Source organism: Cupressus sempervirens, chromosome 10 (genome assembly GCF_028749045.1).
Source record: "Cupressus sempervirens isolate cs-2001-9-10 chromosome 10, ASM2874904v1, whole genome shotgun sequence".
NCBI lineage: Eukaryota > Viridiplantae > Streptophyta > Pinopsida > Cupressales > Cupressaceae > Cupressus > Cupressus sempervirens.
The window spans coordinates 651,953,498-651,973,866 of NC_143127.1; the positions used below are offsets into that span (position 1 = coordinate 651,953,498).

Sequence of the window (20,369 nt, forward strand, 5' to 3'; positions counted from 1 at the left end):
CCATACCATAATTTTTCCATGGCATAATTGTAACAAGATGCAGTTAAACATGGCTATGTCCCTTTTTCATTATCCTATGAGCAAATTGCAGTTTGTCAAATTATTCCATATTCACTTACCAAAGATATGAACAAGTAAATGTGAGACCAAACTTGACCATGCTAGTCTGGGTATGACATGGGCATATTTAAAATATTGTTTCAAATGCTTTCATGTTTTCTGACCAAAGATAAGAATATGTAATGTGAGACTGGACATGACAATGCCAATCTGGGTTTAGTGTGGTTAGTGCCTAAGAAAACATGGGTACATCCCTCTCACATAATTTGATTTTTCTTATCCACGCAGCTCCCATATGCCACCAATACATTACACAAGGTATTATGTATTGAGCATCAAACTACACATGTAATCCCTGTAGAGGGTTTAGATGCAAACTTACATAGCTTACATGCTTATCCTATGATCATAATGAGCTATAAAATCTGATTTTTAGGATGCTTCAGTAACAGAAACGTTTAACCTTTTTATGGAGTAATTATGGATTTGACTAGCCTGAACTATTCCACTATCTTACATGATGTGCAACATCTCAATCAATATTTTCATGTAAAAATAATGAAAATGATCTTCTAAGATTCATGATGATGTAAAAATGTGTAGAAAATAGGCTTCAAATGGTTTGTCAAAATCGCATGCACCACATCTGGAAGGGTGAATATGGAAAAATTTGAAGAGGGTGATAAAATACAATAGTAGAGAACTATTATATTTTATCACAACCAGTAGAGAACAATTGCTCTACCTTTCGTAATGATGTGTCAATGTTAAAAGATCAAATTTAGACAAGCCATATACACATGATTTTCACTCTTGGAGTGGATTAATATGCCAACATATCAATTAACAGGAGTAATTACTAATTATCATAACAACGAGAATCGCTCGAAAATAGCATGAATCGGCGATTTAGCGATAAGATTCAAGGTGGGCGATTTTTTTGGAGTCGGGAATCGCCACACCCGATTTTTTTGGATGAATCGCATAAATCGCTGGTATCGGCGATTCATCAAAAAAATCGCATGAATCAGATGAAAAAATCGGCAAGAAATCGCCCGCGGCCAGAAAAGTATGGAGTTGTAAATTTTTAAAAAATAACTTTTTTTTTTTAACTTTCTTTTTGACCTATTCTCTTTGTTATAACCCTAAAGGGCTTTCTATTTGTTAAGCATGAGTAGAAGAGAGGAAAAGTGAGAGAGAAGAAGAGAAAAGAAAAGCCATAGGTTTCTAACCGGCAAGAAGGAAGAGCACCAAAGAGATCAACAGTCCATTTGGGGGGGCCATCAATTGCATTGGGAGCATTAAGGAGCCAATATCAACACTCAACTCATTTGCAAGAGGTAAGTGCTCATTTTTTTTGCATGTTAGTGTATTATGCATTTTTTCTTAAATTTTTAGTGTTTTATGCATTTTTTGTTAATTTTTTTATAGTTTTCAAGATTTTTAATTTAAATCTTGAATGTTCTTTATTCTTACTAAGTTGCAAACTAGGGATTGTTGTTTTTTAGCTTTTATTAGCTTCAAACTTTGATATTGGTAGACACACACGCGCATGCACAGATGCAGGCCCTAGCGACGTTGTTCGTGAGCCCATTGCCCATGCAGGGGACATGGCTCGACAGTCCTCTAGGACATACCTTAGATGCCTTTCTCATAGGCACACTGGATACTCAAAGGCTGAGGTTGAGGCTGCAGCAAAGCTAGAGGATGATGAGGCTTGAGTTGGAGCCTTGTTTTTATATTTTGTTTACACTGTATAGATATTGATAGTGATACTGAATCACTGATAGACATCCATTTCAAACTTTCATGGATCTTCATCTTAGATTTATACATACATTTATGATTTGATGTCTTATAGATCTCCATGATTTCATCTTACATACATTCTATGATTTGAATCATTATGATCATTTGATTTTTATTTACTTCAGCTAGCCTACAATTTACATTTTAGTACATAATGATAACATAGTTACGTATGTGATGGATTTTATGTTTCATGTTTATGTATGTTAAGTTTTAACTTCTATTTGATGATTTTATAGTGTGTTTAAGTTATATTCAATAAAGGGTGCATGAAATAAGTCTTAAATTGTTAAAATCTCTACATTTAAAGGGTTTTTTCAAATTTGCCGATTCATCGCCGATTCACCGGCGATTCACCCCCGATTCACGATTTAATTCGGCCATGCCAATTCCGATTCTCATTACTTTGCTAATTATAATGTAGGTAGCAATGAACAAATTGAGGAAAAGGGACATTGAAATTGTTTTCTTTAATTTACTAGTTAATCTGGGAATACTGACTTACTTTGCGGCTGTGTTGGCATCACAATTAGTTTTAGAAAGATGCTTTCAACAGGCTTTGCACTGTATACTAAGTCTGTAAGTTAGTACCGGTATGTTTCTATTCATTTGTTCATGCCACCAAATGGTGGTATTTCCATCATTAGATAATGTTATGATTGAAATCAGGAATAGTATTTAATTCTTTCAACCCTAAAAAAGTTTGGACTGTCTCTATTAGTCATCATAAACTTGGGCAATCACTATGAGCCTATACCACAAGGCACTTTCTTGTGGCCTTCATTTCATTGCCTAAGCCACAATCTTACACTTGCATGGAAACCATCTAAAAATTTAGCGTTGGGGTAAAGACATCTTATATGTTTTTGATTAAGCAAGCAGGGATTTTGAAAGGGCCCCGGTCCCATGTATAAAGATAAAGCATTAAGCCCAGAAAAATACCTATCAACAGCTACAGAACAACAAGATTCTTAGAAACAAGAAATAACAAAGCATACAGAAGCCCAGCCCAAAAACAGGGTGTAATTTCACCCAAAGTCAAGGTGAAGACATCTTATATGTTTAAAAAATTTAATTGGTACCTTTTTCACTTTTTGCTTCTAGTGATCTAAAGCTTAAGAGTTCCAAATTTCAGGACTGATCAGAAATTCCTGCAAAATCTTGGCATGTCATGATAATCTTCTAGAAAATGTAGATTTTGTCAAAGATTTGGTGAGTCATAGTATAGATGTGTGCATGATTTCTCAAATTGTTGGGTATCGTTGCATGCTTTCTAGGGAGCCTTTAGTAAATTACATACACTTGGGTAATTTGTTGTTTGTTTAGTGGGATTTGAAATACCCAATGCTTTGATATAATTTTTTTTGATCCTATTAGTATTTTCTCATTTCATATTTGTTGGTTTCCAGTGTATTTCTCCTGCTTGCAAATTATGTGAAGGTTTGCATATTTTGTCCTATCAAATAAAATGTTTACTTAAATTTTCTGTTTTTGTATGTCCTACAGGGACATCAGCAGGAGTAGGTTTTGCTATTCCATCTGACATAGTCCTTAAAATTATACCTCAGTTGATCCAATCTGGAAAGGTAAGCTTTTATACTTCATGCATTTCCATGAGCCATGATTTTAATTGAAATGAATTACTAAGTTAAATGCACTATTGCGTATCTTAAAGATTTAATTGCCTCTTTAAAAATGAAGTTTGGTCATAATAAGGAGTTAAAACCAGAAAAGATATTCATGATGTATTATAGATAATGTATGGTAGCTATAAATGTGGCTTTTACTAAAAACAAAGAAAAGCATTCTCATGCATTGACCAAACCAAACTTATCTAAGAGCTCAAGTTTCCAAGATGGGGGCAGCAGGGGATGGTGAGACAAGTTTCTGGGATGGCAAATATTTTTCCCAAGTTTGGGGACAAGAAAGGGGATGGCTATATAAATATGGGGAAAACTTAAAATATATAGGGAAATTTGCATATATACATTATATTTATATGAAATCATGGATAGAGGATGCCATTTAAACATCATAGAACCTTAACATACAACATTTCAATAGTCAAACTCAATATGCATTCATATTTTGCAATTCATTGTCAATATGCATGTAATATTAATAATAACATACAAAATTGAAATACATCTAAGAACATAATTCAGAGTTCATTGTCAATAACAACATGAACAATAACCCGCCAAATTGAAAAACACTACTATCATTTAAATTTGATATAATTATCAATGAGATACACATTATAGGTATAGTGTTTCAATTGCTTTGGAAGATGATCATTCACGCAGTAGTGCCAGTATATGAAATGACATTCCTATGAAATACTAACATGAAAAACCTCGGGAATTGTGTTGGAGTTGACTGTTGCAGGTTTGACATTGACTCCAAGAAGGGCTGCTATAGATAGTGGATCAAGTATGTCTTCCAATACTCTTCAATAGCGATCTAAATAGGGGTTACACAGTTACACCCCTAAAACAACACCTCCAGCTAAGTGGACTGATATGAATACAAACAGGTCTTCTATATAAAACTGATCACAATACAGGTCTGTTACAGCACGACGACACCTTGATGCAGACTTCAATATTCACCAAATCTTTCACACAGGCCAAATCAACCCAAAACCAATCCAACTTTGATGTAGTGCCACAAAATGACATAAAAATGCATGTTCCACATTTGAAATTGCAGTATTCAGACTTTTCCAACACCTTGAAAATAATCTGCCATTTGATTCTGACTGTGTAGCATGACTGTAACAAGATTCTCAACTTCACGATTCTTAATGTAATGTTGCTAAATACTAATCAGAGGAGACCATGTTAAGGCAAACTTGGAAGGATGGGCCCACTTTTAAATTATAAAAGAAAGTTCTATAAAAGAAAAATGTGTTTTTGTAAGTGATGATACCACGTATCCATCCTAGGGACATCCAAGGCATCCCTGTCTGTCCCCGAAAATCCATCCTAGGGACATCCAAAGCATCCCTCTCTGTCCCCGAAAAAATTCCGGGTTGTCAGGATGTTTCCTGTAAATTTTCAAAAAGTGGGTACGGACTGCTGACGTCCATTGGCCATCCCCAAGTCTCAAAAATGATTCTGGTATGGGGATGAGAGTGTTAGGCAGGGGATGCGTCCTCGGGTAAGACAACTATTTTTTTTAAACATGTTGAATGCAACACTATTGTAGAACAATTACAAGTAACATTGTTACATAAGTGGTGGGTGTTTTCTTCCACTACAACATGCATAATTAAACATCCAATGTTTCGGGATGAAACACCAAATACTCAATTCTCTCTTGATAAATGGTCATCTCTCATGCTAAGCTTGCAAAGTAAGATCATGAAATGACTTCACGGTTTTTTTAATTATGGATGATCAATGAAATAATGTGATTTTTTGGTAAGCACTAAGGGGACTTACGCTATTTTGGATTTTCACTTTTTAAAAGATCTCCTCATCTCAAATGTAATTTGAAAGCTCACTTGTTAATATTACTAGGAATGAAGTTGGTTCAAGCCCTCCTTCTAGCGCCAATTTCTAATAGCATGAGTTTTTTTCCACTACAACATTCATAATCAATCATTTAATGCTTCAAGATGAAACACAAAATACTCAATACTCTCTTCATATAAGGTCATCTCTCATGCTAAGCTTTTAAAGTAAGATCAGGAAATGACTTCAAGGTTCCTATAACTGTGCATACTTTCTCGGTGAAATAATGTGACTCTTTGGTAATCACTTAGGAGACTTACACTATTCATTCAATGAATATTAATTGCTTGCACTTCTAAAGGTTTAGCTTCATAGTGTACAATGAAAATAGTTTTGATCTTCAAACATCCACTTCAACTTAAACTTATCTTCTAATACTCCTCCTAACTATGAATGGAAGGAATCATGGATTGCTTGGATTCTACTAATCGGTGACAACACCCACCTAGTGCAAGCTTCTAAGGAACACCTAAATGATATTCAAATCGATATCTCCTCTTGAATCCCATCAAATGAATGCGAATTGAGGATTCAATACCAATTTAAGTTAAGTGCATTCAATCATCAGCTAACCACCCAAGACACTCCTATCATCAGCAAGAGGCTAGTGGCCTAGATATGCTCGAGTCAAGCAAGAAACATCCACAATAACTTTCATTCAATTAAACTACTTCAACATGAAAAGAAATGTACTCCAAGTGAAAGATCGAGGAAACCATACAATTAGCTATTGCTTCAAAAGTGTCATAGCAACAATTTGATCAAGTCTTCCCCTCAGTCCACCCTCTCTAATTCTTTAACTAGCTCTTATAGCTTCTAGCTTCAAGCTTCACTAACTTGCTAACTTTTTAAGTCCTTACAAATGATAAGGCCTTGACCATTTATAGTTGTTCCAATACAATGAAGGCCCATGATTAATTGAAGATCAAGGAGCGAGATTCATCCCTAGAAACCCTAATTAGGGTGGCCAAATTTACAACCAATTACATGGGGGTACCAAATCATGGGCCAATAAGAAAATTACAATGTTTTTGTTAGAAAACAATGTCCACCAAGATAACTGAGATGGGGGGTAGGGGGGAGGGCAATGAATCAATTATGCATTTAAAACAACTCTCAATATCTTTATTGATTCTAAAACATGTAAACAATAGATGCAACAATCATAGAAGATAACCATGCACAATAACACCAGATATATTAACTAGGGAAACCCTTGATTAGAGGGAAGACCTCGGCAGGAATGATGCTCACAAGATGATGTACTAATATAAAAAGTTCCTTGTGAAAGGATGGACTCTATTAGGAGCCAATGGAATACAATCATTACATATGAGTCCCTGCTAGGAGACTTTGAATCCTTGTTAGAAGATTCCAACCCTGTTAGGAGTTGAAATGAGGACAATTGAACCCACTCTTCAAATAGTCTCAGACTGTCTTTGCTAAACAATTTTCAGGATAACATATCCATATTTTGAACTGACTAAACAACAACTTCTTTGCCTATACAATTCCTTTGAAGCTCACAGTACATCCTTAACATCAATCTCTGCTCTGATCAAACATAATTTGCATCCAAAGTTTGCAAAACACAATGATCACACTGATCCAAATGATACCACACTTACAACCAAGGAAACGACCTTTCCTTTATACCAAGTCCTAAAATAAGTAATGAGTCGGCCTTAAGGATTTCCCAATTTACAGTGAATAATATAGGACATCAGTAGGATATAACAATACATGTTACATTACAATTAATGCTTCCCATAATGATTTTATCAACAAATGGCACATTAGAAACAACATGCTGAATAGACTTCATAAGTGGTCTCAAACTGCATATATGATTTCGCCATCTTGAACATAGCATCTTGAACATGTCTTTGACCATCTTCTATGCTCATTGAACCAAATTCCATCTCTGTTAAAAGATACAACTGATTTACCAGTACCCACTTTCCACAAACTCTCTCCATAAAACATTGCATAAATTTGACATATTTTCACATTTTTGTTTGTGCTCATAGACATAGCATCTATAGACATTTTTGAATATCTCCCTGAGTGCGGGAACCCAACTCATAATACACTGACTGCGTCAAATGCCTCTTCCTCTACAACTCTGCTAATCTTTACAGAACAATGTATATGTTGACATCAACGAAAAACACTATATGAATGCAACACATAAGCACTCAATCATATCTCTAACACACTGCTAAACTCCCCATACAACTGCATCAAACATTCATGATTAACAATCTCCTCCTTTGGCATTGATGGAAACATAGAATACCAAAATATGTTTCTTTCTTATCTGCCTTTTCTCCTTTCATTCATGCTGCCCATGATTGCAAACATACATCTCAAACTCAGATATGTTGTAAAAAGTTTTTCATGTTCTGATCACAACCATACAGTATATCAAATAATTAGTATGCACCAAGGTGTTAATCTCCCCTATACAGAAACATCAATACTCTCTACCCCATTGATATCAATCAATATGTAACTATCCCCCATAAGGATTACTCTTTCTCTCCTATCGAGCATATATCAAAATAATGTTTTTAATGTAGTACTCTCCCCCATTGACATCAATGACAAAGGTATCATTATGTCAGTTCAATCATTTACAAAACAATTTGTTTGAGCTCTCAACAAAGTGTCCAAAAACATTGTTAAATACCAATACCAAGAGTCCTCAATGACTCAGCTCAAGCACAAAGACTCCCCCATAGGAGAAGCATCATGACCATACTCGACTGCTGCATTCTTTGCATCAACTATTCTGAAGAAGGTTGGGGCACAACCCCAAGCATGCCTCTCAAATACTCAAATGTATCTTTAGCCAAAGGTTTTGTAAATATGTCTGCTCTCTGTTCCTTTGTGCTAACATATTCCAATCTGATCTCTTTCTCTGCTACCTTTTCTTTCAAAAAGTGATACTTAATTGAAATGAGCTTTGTGTTTGAATCTAGAACTGGATTCGTTGACATACTCACTGTACTTGTGTGTCACATTGTATGATAATAGCTTAGGAAACTCAATTCCAATATCCTTCAGCATTTGCTTCATCAAATTATCTGATTACAATTATTTGCTGCTGCTACATATTCTGCTTCTGCTGTACTCTGTGAAATACAATCCTGTTTCTTGCTCATCCAAGAAACCAATCAGGTATAACAATGACAGTAAATTATTTTTGAAACTGTTCTACTTCTAACAGTGATCTGATTTTGGGGATAATTTTGTTCTCTATTAAGTGTTCTAACAGTAAAAGAGTTTGCATATTGAGCTGAGCATCATATGGTGGTGTGTCTGTATTCTGGCTTGAATCCCTCCGTTTCCATGCTGTTGTGCAATGCTGGGCAGTTTATACAATGAAAGAGGATTTCAAAATGCCAGGCTTTCTCTACAATTTCGCCAACGCTTCATCTTGGCTCTGATACCATATGAGAAAATCTAATCAGGGACTAAAGAAGCTGCAAATAGGGAACTCCTCAAATAACTTTCCTAAATTATTGAGTTTTTTTTATCTCAACACATTTGTACCACCATTATACTAACCTGTTTAATGAACTATGACAAACCTAACAAATAATTATTTTATGCATCATCCTATGATGCAATATTTCCGACAACAAAGGAGTCTCAGTGCATTATTCAATAACCACCAATACCATGCTTACTATACAATATTAGAGTGTATTCTCTACACAATCAACAACTGTATTTGGATAAATTCTAGTTGGATTACTCTTGCAAGATGACCAATCCGTCTCAATCTCCATTATCCTAAGAACCCAATATATAAAGCCAAGCCCATAAACAGAAAGTTAGAAACCATAAATGGTTTTTAAATCCATGTGCTAAAACTATGAGCAAGTTTATGCATCCGAATCATGCACAAAATCGTGTGGCCCCATAAAGTACAATGAAATTAGAAATGAATTTGAAGCATCACATATCTTCCTTCATCAATTTAGAGTATATACCATTTTGGACTAACTCATCTTTAGGAAAGATTTCTCATGTGTCATCGCTGACCAAAGAGCCTCCCTGATTTTCTTGAAGTCCATAGCGAATTCCCTTTTCTCACGGTTTTTCAATCTTAGCAACTCTTACACAACTTACACGGGTCACAGTTACTTTTAGCGACTTCTACGTTGCTGTGTAATATTTATAATTTGACAACTACAAAGTAATCATTTAAATCAAATGTCGAGATTTTAAAGATATATGACAGCTAATCACAAAAAAGGGCGCTCCCATGAGGTTAAATACTAGTGCAAATATTACCATCCAAACAAATATAACCCTCTCAAGATATCCTTAAGGCTATATAAGGTGCCCTGCTGGTGAGAATGTGAATTTGGGTTTGTGGTGTTAAAAGTCACGCTGTATCATTTGCCCCTAATTTGTTGGTTAAGGTTAAACATTGGGTGGACTTGGAACCTAAATATGGTAGCACAGATGGGAGGTTTCACAAAGGGTTGGAGCTCATAAAGAACGTGGAGGTAGACTTTGATCATTAGTAGTGGTGATACATAGGGTGGGCTTTTCGTCCATGCTGTAATTATTTGATGTAATACGATTACTTAGCACAAAGAAGACTATAAAACTTGTATAACACTCTATTGTAATTGTGCATAAGAAGAGTTCTACATATAGTCTCTCTCATGAAATGTTACATTTTCTACGATGCCGCACATTCCTTGATGATATCAACATATTACCAAATATCAGAATTTGAATGACTGCAAGATTTACAAAACTTGAAGACAAAATTCTTAGAATTTATATATTTGAAGTTCTATAATCCAATGTTCATTCATAAAGGGTTTGGTATACTATTGCAAGTCACTATAACATGCTTTGTAATGTATCAGTAGATACTAATTGTGGAAATACATTGATGGCCAGGTAGTCCGTCCAGGTTTAAATATAGAGATAGCTCCAGATGCGATTGCAAATCAATTAAATGTCAGAACCGGGGCTCTTATATTATCGGTAATAGTTTTCTTGACTATGATTAATATAAGAAGAGTGATTAGACAATCAAGAAGCCACCATGGACCATTTACATCTTTATTTTGCTCGGTTTGAAACATATAAATGACATGTGATCTGTGGGATCTATTAAAGGTTCCAGGGGAAAGTGCTGCAGCAAACGTAGGGTTGATTCCAACAAAGAGAGGATTTACTGGCAACATAATTCTTGGCGATGTAATTATTGGAGTCGGGAATTCACCTGTATGACTGTCAATTCAACACCCGTATCTTCCATTTGTCCTTGTTTTTTCACTTCTATTAAGTATTCCAAGCAATTAAAATGACATTTAATCGTGATAACCAACCTTGTATATTTTGCATTTTGAATGAAGCAGATTAAAAATGCTACAGAACTTTCTAAGGTCTTGGAGGATTATAGTGTGGGAGATAACGTGGTACTGAAAGTTAAACGAAACACTGGCATGGTAGAAATACCATTAACATTGGAAGAGAGCAGGATATGAAATTCGGTGGACAAATGAATATCTTATTCAAAGAACAACAATTACGGTGATATATAAGTGCACCGTCTTGTACAGTCGAGTAATCACAATTATAATGATTATTCAATTTATTGTCTGCTTTATAAGCTCTTACAAAATTAGTCAATTTAGTATCCCCGATCGAGCTATTTGGCACAACCATTTGTTGGTTTTTAAACTTCTCCCATTTCCGGGAGCTAGACTTGTACGTGATCCATAATTTGTTTTAACCATTTTGAGGTCTCTGTGTAGAAGTTTAATGTTTCAACCCCTTCTTGGACTTACTCCCAATTGTAAAATGCAAACAAGCTGTTCATAATGCTGAAGTAAAATCTCATCCAAAACCAAGTCTATACGGGAGTAACTACTGATCTTGGCATTCTCACCGAGTTCTCCCAAGTTAACATACTCAAAGATTAATAAGTTTGTCATCGCTAGTTGTCTTTAATATATATAAATATGTTAGTGCCCAAGGTAGACCCAAGTCGTGGTCGAGGGCTAAAATAAAGAAAAAGGAAATGACAATTAGGCAAACTATTATGGGTGCTAGCATATATGTAGGCATAGCTAACTAATTTGAAACCCCTCAACCTAAAGGATTTGATAAATTAGTCTTAATATTATGTAAATTAGAAATGCAAATATTTTAGAAACAATTAATTTTCATAATTAAATAATCAATAAGAAAGCACTGCATTTTAGAGTAATTTAAGTCTATTACTGTTGTATTCTTATTTAATTAAGCTGGCAAAACACCTTTTGTGTAACAAATTGATAATCATGCCGCTTAAGATATGCTTTCTATTAGATGTATTTTTCGATGGTTTAAATGTATATTTTATTTTTGTTTAAAAAAATGCTTTTATCACTTTAACATTTTGTTTCTATGTTCTTTCTATTGATGTTTCAGAACTTTATTGTTAACATAAGTACAAGATGTAGTGCTTAGATTATATACATACCTTGATCGAAGACAAAAGAAGGGAAAGCCGAGGAATGGCCTAGAAGGAAGTAAAAAATGTAATTTGGGACTAAAAAATGATTATTTGGATGTATCTATGTACTTTATGATGTACCAAGAATTAAACCATCTTTCTAATAAAGAAAAAAGAAAAAAAAAAAGAAAAAAAGAAAAAGAAAGAACTACATTAGAAAATAATTTCTTTATTTTTTTAATCCATTCAAAAGTTATTGGTAAATTTTTTTAAAATCCAAGGGCTTTATTTTAAGATTTCCCTTTAAACAAGTTAGTCTTGAAATGGTTTGTTTGCATGGCAAAATTTAAATTCACTTTTACAGACTGGGTTAAAAAAAACATTCAAAATCAAATAGATGGGAATGTGAGTCCCACATGATGTATGAAAATGAAGATAAGAAAATAAGAAATGGAAGACAAATGCAATACATAGATAACACCTTCACTTAAAACCCTTTTCTATCTTCATCATGAGCTAAAGTGGAATGTACCCTAGCTCTACTTCATTTGCTCCTTTGATGTAGAAATGCAGTTTCTTATAAAATTAAGAGTGTGCTTATAGAATTAATACAATAAATGGTCAAATACATGGAACAAGGATATGTTGGAGATATCATAATGTAGTTTGGATAGAAAATTCAATAATATAACACAATGCCAAATGGAAGATGTATCTAATTTATAGAATTCCAAATAATAAAACCAAGGGCCAAGATATATTGGTTAATAGATGGCTAGAATTGAACGAGGGTTAGGATTTTGGATCAAAGTTGTCATGAGACAAGTATCATATGTGGTAAAATAAATTAAAAGTTAGTTAGACTTTTGACTAATGTTTGAGTTCAAATGAGTTTAGAAAAAATGTTGGTTAGATATGTCAGAAAACTTGTCACATGATGGCTAGTTTGGATAGTGATTTATGCGAATGAATTAAATAACAAAAAATTAAATGAATAAGGATTGAGAGATAATTGTGGTGGAGATTAATTAGCTTAAATGGGCTAATTAATTAATTAGTTAAATTCGAATATTTTACGGGTAAAATTAGACATTGGTAAATAAATATAAATATGATTAAAGTCAAAGGTAAATGTGAAGGGTAGAATATATATATAAATAATAAATATTTATTTAAATAATTGCCAGGACAAGATAAAGTCATGTTTGGTTAGGTATGGATAGTCTTGGATGCATGCTTGCAAAACTTCACTTACATTACTACCAACTTTCCAATAATTCTTTGTAATATGACCAATTTTACAACACTTAAAACATCTCAAAGTTAGATACTCAAAATCTAACACGAAATTATAATTATTGAATGCAATTTTAGTATAATAACCCACTTGGCATGCTTTGAAATATCTATATTTACACAAACACAAGCACAAGTTTGTAGTTGGCTTCCATTAATAGTTAAGGAACATTTTGAATAGTTTCTCAATAAATCACCAATGACTTCAATAACTTCTAACAATAATCTTGGGGAAGATTCTGTATTTATTTTTATCTAATATTTTTATTTTATTGAAAATTAATGATATAGTGATAAGTAGGAGATATTTTCTATAGCAAGTCTCGACTATTTTCTACACATCAATTGTCTTATCTTTATTAGTTGAGTGCCAATGAACTTACTAGATAGTAGGGCTATAGGGCGCTTGGGGGCATAGGGTACCCTATCCAAACAGTGTGAATACTTGCAATGCCAACAAAAATGATTACCAATAATGCAATAATGCTTACTATAAAGACACTAACTACTAATCCATTTGATCATTCTAAATTAACTAAAGTAAGCAGCGTCTTGTATTTAAATAACCCATTATAACCAATATAAATACATTTCATTGTATTTCAAAATTATACTAAATTTTAAGTATTATTTAAAATTAGTTTAACAATAGGAAAAATATTACTTATGAAAATCAATTATCTATATAATATATTTAAAATTTTTATATATACATTTATGTAGTAAATTTGTAATTCTAAAATTAAAATAAATTATTTTGTAGATATAATTAAAGATTTAATAAGTATTGAAATTTTAAATTTCAGAATTAAATTAACTTGTTAAATATTTTAGAATACTCTAATCAATGATTAAAACTCAAGAAAACCACCATACAACTATGTTTGCATCCATGTTCCTTTCTTTAGAATTGGTTCTCTATGTCTTGGAAGGATGTTGGCTAGGTTTCCAATTTAGCTTTGTAACTTCCATTTTCTTGCCAATTTCTAAATCCTTTTCAACAAATTTATTTGATCATAGTTTACATTTAGATTGCATCTCTTTAAAACATTCTGTCAAACAATTATAAGGCATGGTCTATGATTCAACACTTTGCACGTTTCCCTAGTAAGGCATATGTAAATATATTACATGATAAAATATCCTTAGTTATATATGTTTGATGTATGTATTTAGCCTATTTCAATCTTGCATTTAGCATGAATAGGAAGATGTGGAGAAGATTGCAGAATTAATACACATGCCAATTGCATAGATACAATACCCTACTCTATCAAATTTAATGAGACCTCACTTTGTTGATACATTTCTTCAAATAGTAACACCAACCTTTACTATGCTTCCACAATTGGCTTACATGTCTGAGATGTTCCTACAACAACTCTCTCTCTCTCTCTCTCTCTCTCTCTCTCTCTCTCTCTCTCTCTCTCTCTCTCTCTCCCATTTAGCTATTCCATCAACAATGCAAAAAAGAAAATACCTAAATCAACTTTTTCCTTATCCTAAAAAATCATTAGTTCTGATCTAAATTGTCTATTTTGCCTTTTTCGACCCATGCATTTTGGTTATGGTTGCCATGTTTAAACTATTGTAGAGGCATTGTAAAATTGTGTTTCCTTGTGAATCTTGCAAGTTGCTTGTCATCATAAAATTGCATTTATTTACTCTAAAAAAAATCTTACAAAATAACACTATTTTATGTATAATCACGCACGCACACGCGCACACACACACACAGACACATGCACACACACGCATGCACGCACGCACACACACACACACACACATGTGCGCCCGCGCCCACGGGTGCACACATGCCCACACACACACACACAAGCACATGCATGCATGCGCGCACACAGAGAGACACATTTGTGAGTATAATTATACTAATATAATATATTTTTTGTGTCTGAACATGAGTATTATAGGAATTTGATACAAAGTAGCATCCACTAATGTGATCAATCCAATATGAGATCAAGTTATGGTAAATTAAGCACAACTATGCATGTGCATTATTTTAATTTTAAGGAATTATGTAGCTTTATTTATGAAAGCATTGAGATAAGAGAATGTTAGACTTGAATTTTTATTATGTTTACATCATGGATTGATGCTTTGGTGTTATTCGTGTGTATTGAACAAATGGAGTGACACATCATAAGAGAGGGGAAATATTATTGGAGAGGTAATCTAACCTTATAAGATTGTAAGGTGGTAATGGTATATGAGTTATATATTATGATCTAATAGATCAAACCATGAAAATCTTATGTTTATTTTAGATTCATAATGTTCCTTTATTAGCTTTCTTAAACTCCTCCATTACATAATTTTCATTTATCTACATATATTTAAAATTTACCACTATCTATATCTATTTGTATGATTTAATTAGTCACACAATTGTATTAAAGGAGACATTTTTTTTTCTTAATAGAACTTCTTCGACATACCCATTGCACACTAAGGTTTGATTGCTAGTATTATTATTTAACTTCATGAAACAAAGGCTAAAAATCCTTCTATAATGGTGTCAAGAGTCATGCATGTAATGCACAATCAATATATTTATTTATCAAAGAAGACACACACACACACACACACACACACACACACACACACACACACACAAACACACACACACACACACACACACACACACACACACACACACACACACACACACATGTGCAGGAGCATCTAGTGGTGTAAGGGCAACCCTATATCACCCAAAAATATGCTTAGTGTTAGTTTTTGTTTAAAGTGTTTTCATTTTTGGATACCCATTTGGGTCAAATAAAGATTCCAACTCTCATAGCTCCACTATTGATTTTTTGGGTTAGAGTTTTTGAGCACCTTGGGATACGTGCCAATGTAGAAAATAGGTTATTTTGTAATTGACCCATAATTATAATGAGTTAGAGGGTGTAAGTTGGAGGGATGATTATACTTGCTATTTAAAGCACTCCAAAAAAAGAATCAGGTCAAAAGGCCTTACGGTTCGAAAGTTATTGCAATTTTAAGTTCCCTGGAGACCTCCTAAGAGTACTTCAAAGTTAGATTTGAGGCACTAAATGGACTTGTGTGGGCTTAAAAAATTGGGGACAAGCAAAGTTGGTCCATAGGGCTATAGAGCGCTTGGAGAGCTTTCCATAAATGTAAATGGTTCGTCAATCAGAGTCTCAGATCAAAAGTTATGCCCCCTGAAAGTTGGACTACCATTTCTGGATTTTTCTAATTTCACACCGACTTCTGACGTGTTTTCTAGAACCTTCTATTTTGGTGGTGGATGCCAAATGGCATATTCTAAAATGTATTCCTAATCCTAAACCTAATTTGGTTTACTTAAGGATATTTCTGGCATTGTAAATGTAGTTTTTGGTGGAGTTTGGGAGAAGGTATTGTGAGAAGGGTTTTCTCTAGAATTTGATAACATTGTAAGCCCATAGGGCATGTCATGGAGTCTATTTTTTTTGTACTGGATGCAATAGCATATCACTTCTAATAATAATATTCCCCTTTTCCTATTGTCTCCATTTTTTGTCTTGGGTTGTGCCCCCATCAAGTAGTATCAGAGCAGGTTTTCCTGAGTGTGTAGACAGAGCGTCGACTATGAAGCAGTTTGTACGAGAACTGTGTGGTTGTGGGTTTTGATACAAGAAGATGCCTCCATGAAGGGAGTGTGGTGGAAGGGTTGGAGTTGTTACTCCTGAGGTTAGAGCCCTTTAGAGACAAGTCCAGGTATTGCAGGGGGAGATCCATAGAGGGATGAATGTTGCCGTAGGTGATGAAAGTGAGGAAGAAAATGAAGAAGAAGGAAATATTGGGCAGGAAGGGGAAGTAGATAGAGAAGTCCTAAACTAGGCGGAGGAGAGGCTTTTTAGGGCCATTACCAAGCTTGGAAAAAGACTTAAAATTGACGTCAGCATGTTTTTGGGAAATCTAAACCCGAATGAGTTGATCGACTGGATCAATGAGCTGTAGGAATATTTTGAGTATGAGGATATTGGGGACCCTAATAGGGTTAAGTTTGTGAAGGGAAAAATGAAAGGCCATGCCAAAATTTGGTGGTAAGAGATTCAGTTGGAAAGAAATAGAAGAGGAAAGGAGAAAATCACAAGATGGGATAGCATGGTCAACATACTAAATAAGCAGTGCATTCCTATTGATTACAAGCTTGATTTGTTCAAAAAGATGCAAGCGTTAAAGCAAGTGGGAAAATCTATCCAGGAATACACAAAGGAAATTTATTGAGTCCTTATTAGGGCAAGGCATGCTGAAGCAAACAAGGAGAAGGTTGCCCGTTACCTTAGTGGGTTAAGACCTAGCATTCAGGAGGAGTTAAGTTTGGTTAGAATGACTAGCATTGAAGAGGCATACCAATTTGCCTTGCGAGTTGAGGAGAAGATAAACAAAAAGTTTGATGAAAGACAAAGAGGGTGCAGTCAAGGAGGAAGGGGTGGTAACAAGTCATTTGGAGGCCGAAATGAGAACTAGAAGAAAAATGAAGATGTGGGTACTAGCCAAAATCATAGGAACGAGGGTTTCAACCACTCCCATGATCAAAACTTTGGAGATCAGAGAGGAAGAGGTAGAGGACATGGACAAGGTTCAGGAAGAGGAGGCTTCCATGGTACCTGTTTTCATTATAATGAAGAAGGTCATTGTGCCTTCGAATGCCCTCAACGCCAAGGAAGGACAGATAGGAGAGCTGATGATCAAGCAAGCGTTGCCCATGTGGATGATGATGCACAATCATCACATTTAGAAGATGCAGAAAGAGGAGAGGTTCTAGTTAATGAAAGGGTCTTATTGAGCAGTGAGACTGAAACTGGACAAAGGAGGAGTTTGTTTCGTACCAGGTGCAAGTGTGAGGGTAAATGTTGTGATGTGATTGTTGATGGTGGAAGCATCGACGACTTGGTATCAGAGGAGATGGTCTCAAAGCTAAAGCTTAAGAGGGAGAAACACCCCCAACCCTATTGGATTGCTTGGGTGTAGGATGATCATAAGGTCTTGGTTAGTGAGCGATGTGTGGTAAAGTTCAAGATTGGGAGTTACCATGATGAGGCTCTCTGTGACATCATTCCAATGGATTTCTGCCATTTATTGTTGGGAAGGCCATGGCAGTTTGATAGGCATGCTATAAATGATGGTCATGCAAATAAATACTCTCTGACAAAGGATGGAGTTTGCCACAAATTGAAGCCCTTGATAAAGGAGGGTGAAAAGGTATTTAGTAGTGCTAGGGTATGTCTTGTTGATGGAATAATTTTTTTGGATGGCATGAAACATCAACATAGATGTTATGCTTTAATTCCTTGAAAAGATAAGGAAGGTAGTAGTGAAGTTCCACTTGAAGTTTCAAGTCTATTGAGTATGGAGATGTCATCTTTGATAATGTTCCACAAGGGTTGCTGCCAGTAAGGAAAATCAGTCATCAAATAGATTTAGTCCCTGGAGCTAGTTTTCCTAACAAGGTTGCTCATAGGATGACTCCTACTGAGATTGAGGAGCTAACTAGACAACTTAAGGAGTTGTTGAGGAAAGGTTTGATTTGAGAGAGCTTGAGTCCATGTGCAGTACTTGCAGTGCTGGCAGCAAAGAATGATGGAGAGTGGAGAATGTGTATAGACTCTCGAGCTATAAATAGATTAACTATCAATTATCACTTTCCTTTTCCAAGAATGGATGATCTTGATGGAGGGCCACACCACTCTACCCACTCACAATCAAGAATGAAACAATATGAAGATAGAGATGATAAAAATGCTTCATAAAGCATCCATTAATACTTGAAAATTCACTACAAGAGCTTACACTTGAAGAGCTTCTATTTTCCGAACTTCATTACAAATGATAATAAGCCTTGCTTAAATAGGCATTTCTAATCCAAGACATTACAAACACAACCAATGTGGGATAAAAGGTAAATACAACTACCTTCAAATAAATATTAAATTCCCACCCAAATACAACTAAGCACCCAACAAATATTAAATACATGATTTATCCAAAACCTTCTAGAATTTCCACCTACACACCTCGATTAATGGAATGACAACTATTTTTTTTATTTTTCTATTTACGCCACCTACGCACCTTGAAAATAGAAATTCCTCTTTTCTTTTTCTTTTTTTTCTCCTTTTTCCTTTTTTATAATTTTTTTAAATTATTTCTCCTCTAATTTTTGCCACTTTTCTCTCTCCTCCAATTTTTTTTTTTGTTTAAATTTTAAATTTTACATTCAACACATGTCTCCCCTTTATTTTGGATGCAAGATGCTCCTGCATCAGATCTTATGGACTGTTTGAGTGGAGCTCAGTATTTCACAAAGATAGATCTCAAGAGTGGCTATCACTAGATACAAATACAAGAGGGAAATGAGTGGAAGACTACATTCAAGACCAAGGGGGGTCTATATGAATGGTTAGTCATGCCCTTTGGACTAACCAATGCGCCAAGCACCTTCATGTGGCTTATGAATGAGGTACTAAAGAAATTTTTGGGAAAATTTGTTATTGTCTATTTGGATGATATTTTTATTTTTAGTAAGTCTTTGGATGAACATTTATTGCACATTCGTAGTGTCCTTGAAAGGTTGAGGGAAGAGAAATTGTTGATTAATTTGAAGAAGTGCAGCTTTGTCAAAAGGGAATTATTCTATTTGGGGTTTGTTGTATCAACTGAAGGTCTCAAAATGGACCCAGAGAAGATGAAGATCATCTTGGAATGGCCTACTCCAAGGTCTGCCGCTGAGGTAAGGTCATTCCATGGTTTGGCTAGTTTTTACAGGAAGTTCATTAGGAATTTCAGTACTATATGTGCACCCTTAATTGAAACAATGAGGGGGGAGAGAAAAGAGTTCAAGTGGACTACAAGAGCCGCAAGGAGTTTTGAAATGCTGAAGAAGAAGGTGACACAACAACTTGTATTGGCACTTCCTAATTTCAACAAATTATTCCAAGTGGATTGTGATGCTAGTGGCAGTGCGATTGGGGTTGTGTTGAGCCAAGAAGGTAAGCCTATTGCCTATTTTAGTGAAAAATTGAATGATACAAAGAAGTATTCTGTTTATGATCAGGAGTTCTATGCAATAGTTCAAGCCTTAAAGAAATGGAGGCATTATTTGTTGCCAAAGGAATTTGTCTTGTATACTGATCACCAAGCATTGCAATACCTAAATAGCCAAGGAAAATTGAATT

The 20,369-nt window shown here is 34.7% G+C and overlaps 1 protein-coding gene across 1 annotated transcript in view; it reads left to right on the forward strand.

Annotated features, from left to right (window-relative positions):
- Window positions 1-11,271, forward strand: part of DEG8 (Trypsin family protein with PDZ domain-containing protein) — a 125,281-nt gene extending 114,010 nt beyond the window's left edge. Inside the window, exons 10-13 of the mRNA XM_089803330.1 lie at window positions 3,376-3,455; window positions 10,317-10,403; window positions 10,539-10,646; window positions 10,781-11,271. Of these exons, the coding sequence (XP_089659456.1) occupies window positions 3,376-3,455; window positions 10,317-10,403; window positions 10,539-10,646; window positions 10,781-10,909 (404 nt within the window). The 3' untranslated portion in view covers window positions 10,910-11,271. The remainder of the gene's footprint in view (window positions 1-3,375; window positions 3,456-10,316; window positions 10,404-10,538; window positions 10,647-10,780) is intronic.
- Window positions 11,272-20,369: the final 9,098 nt, after the last annotated feature.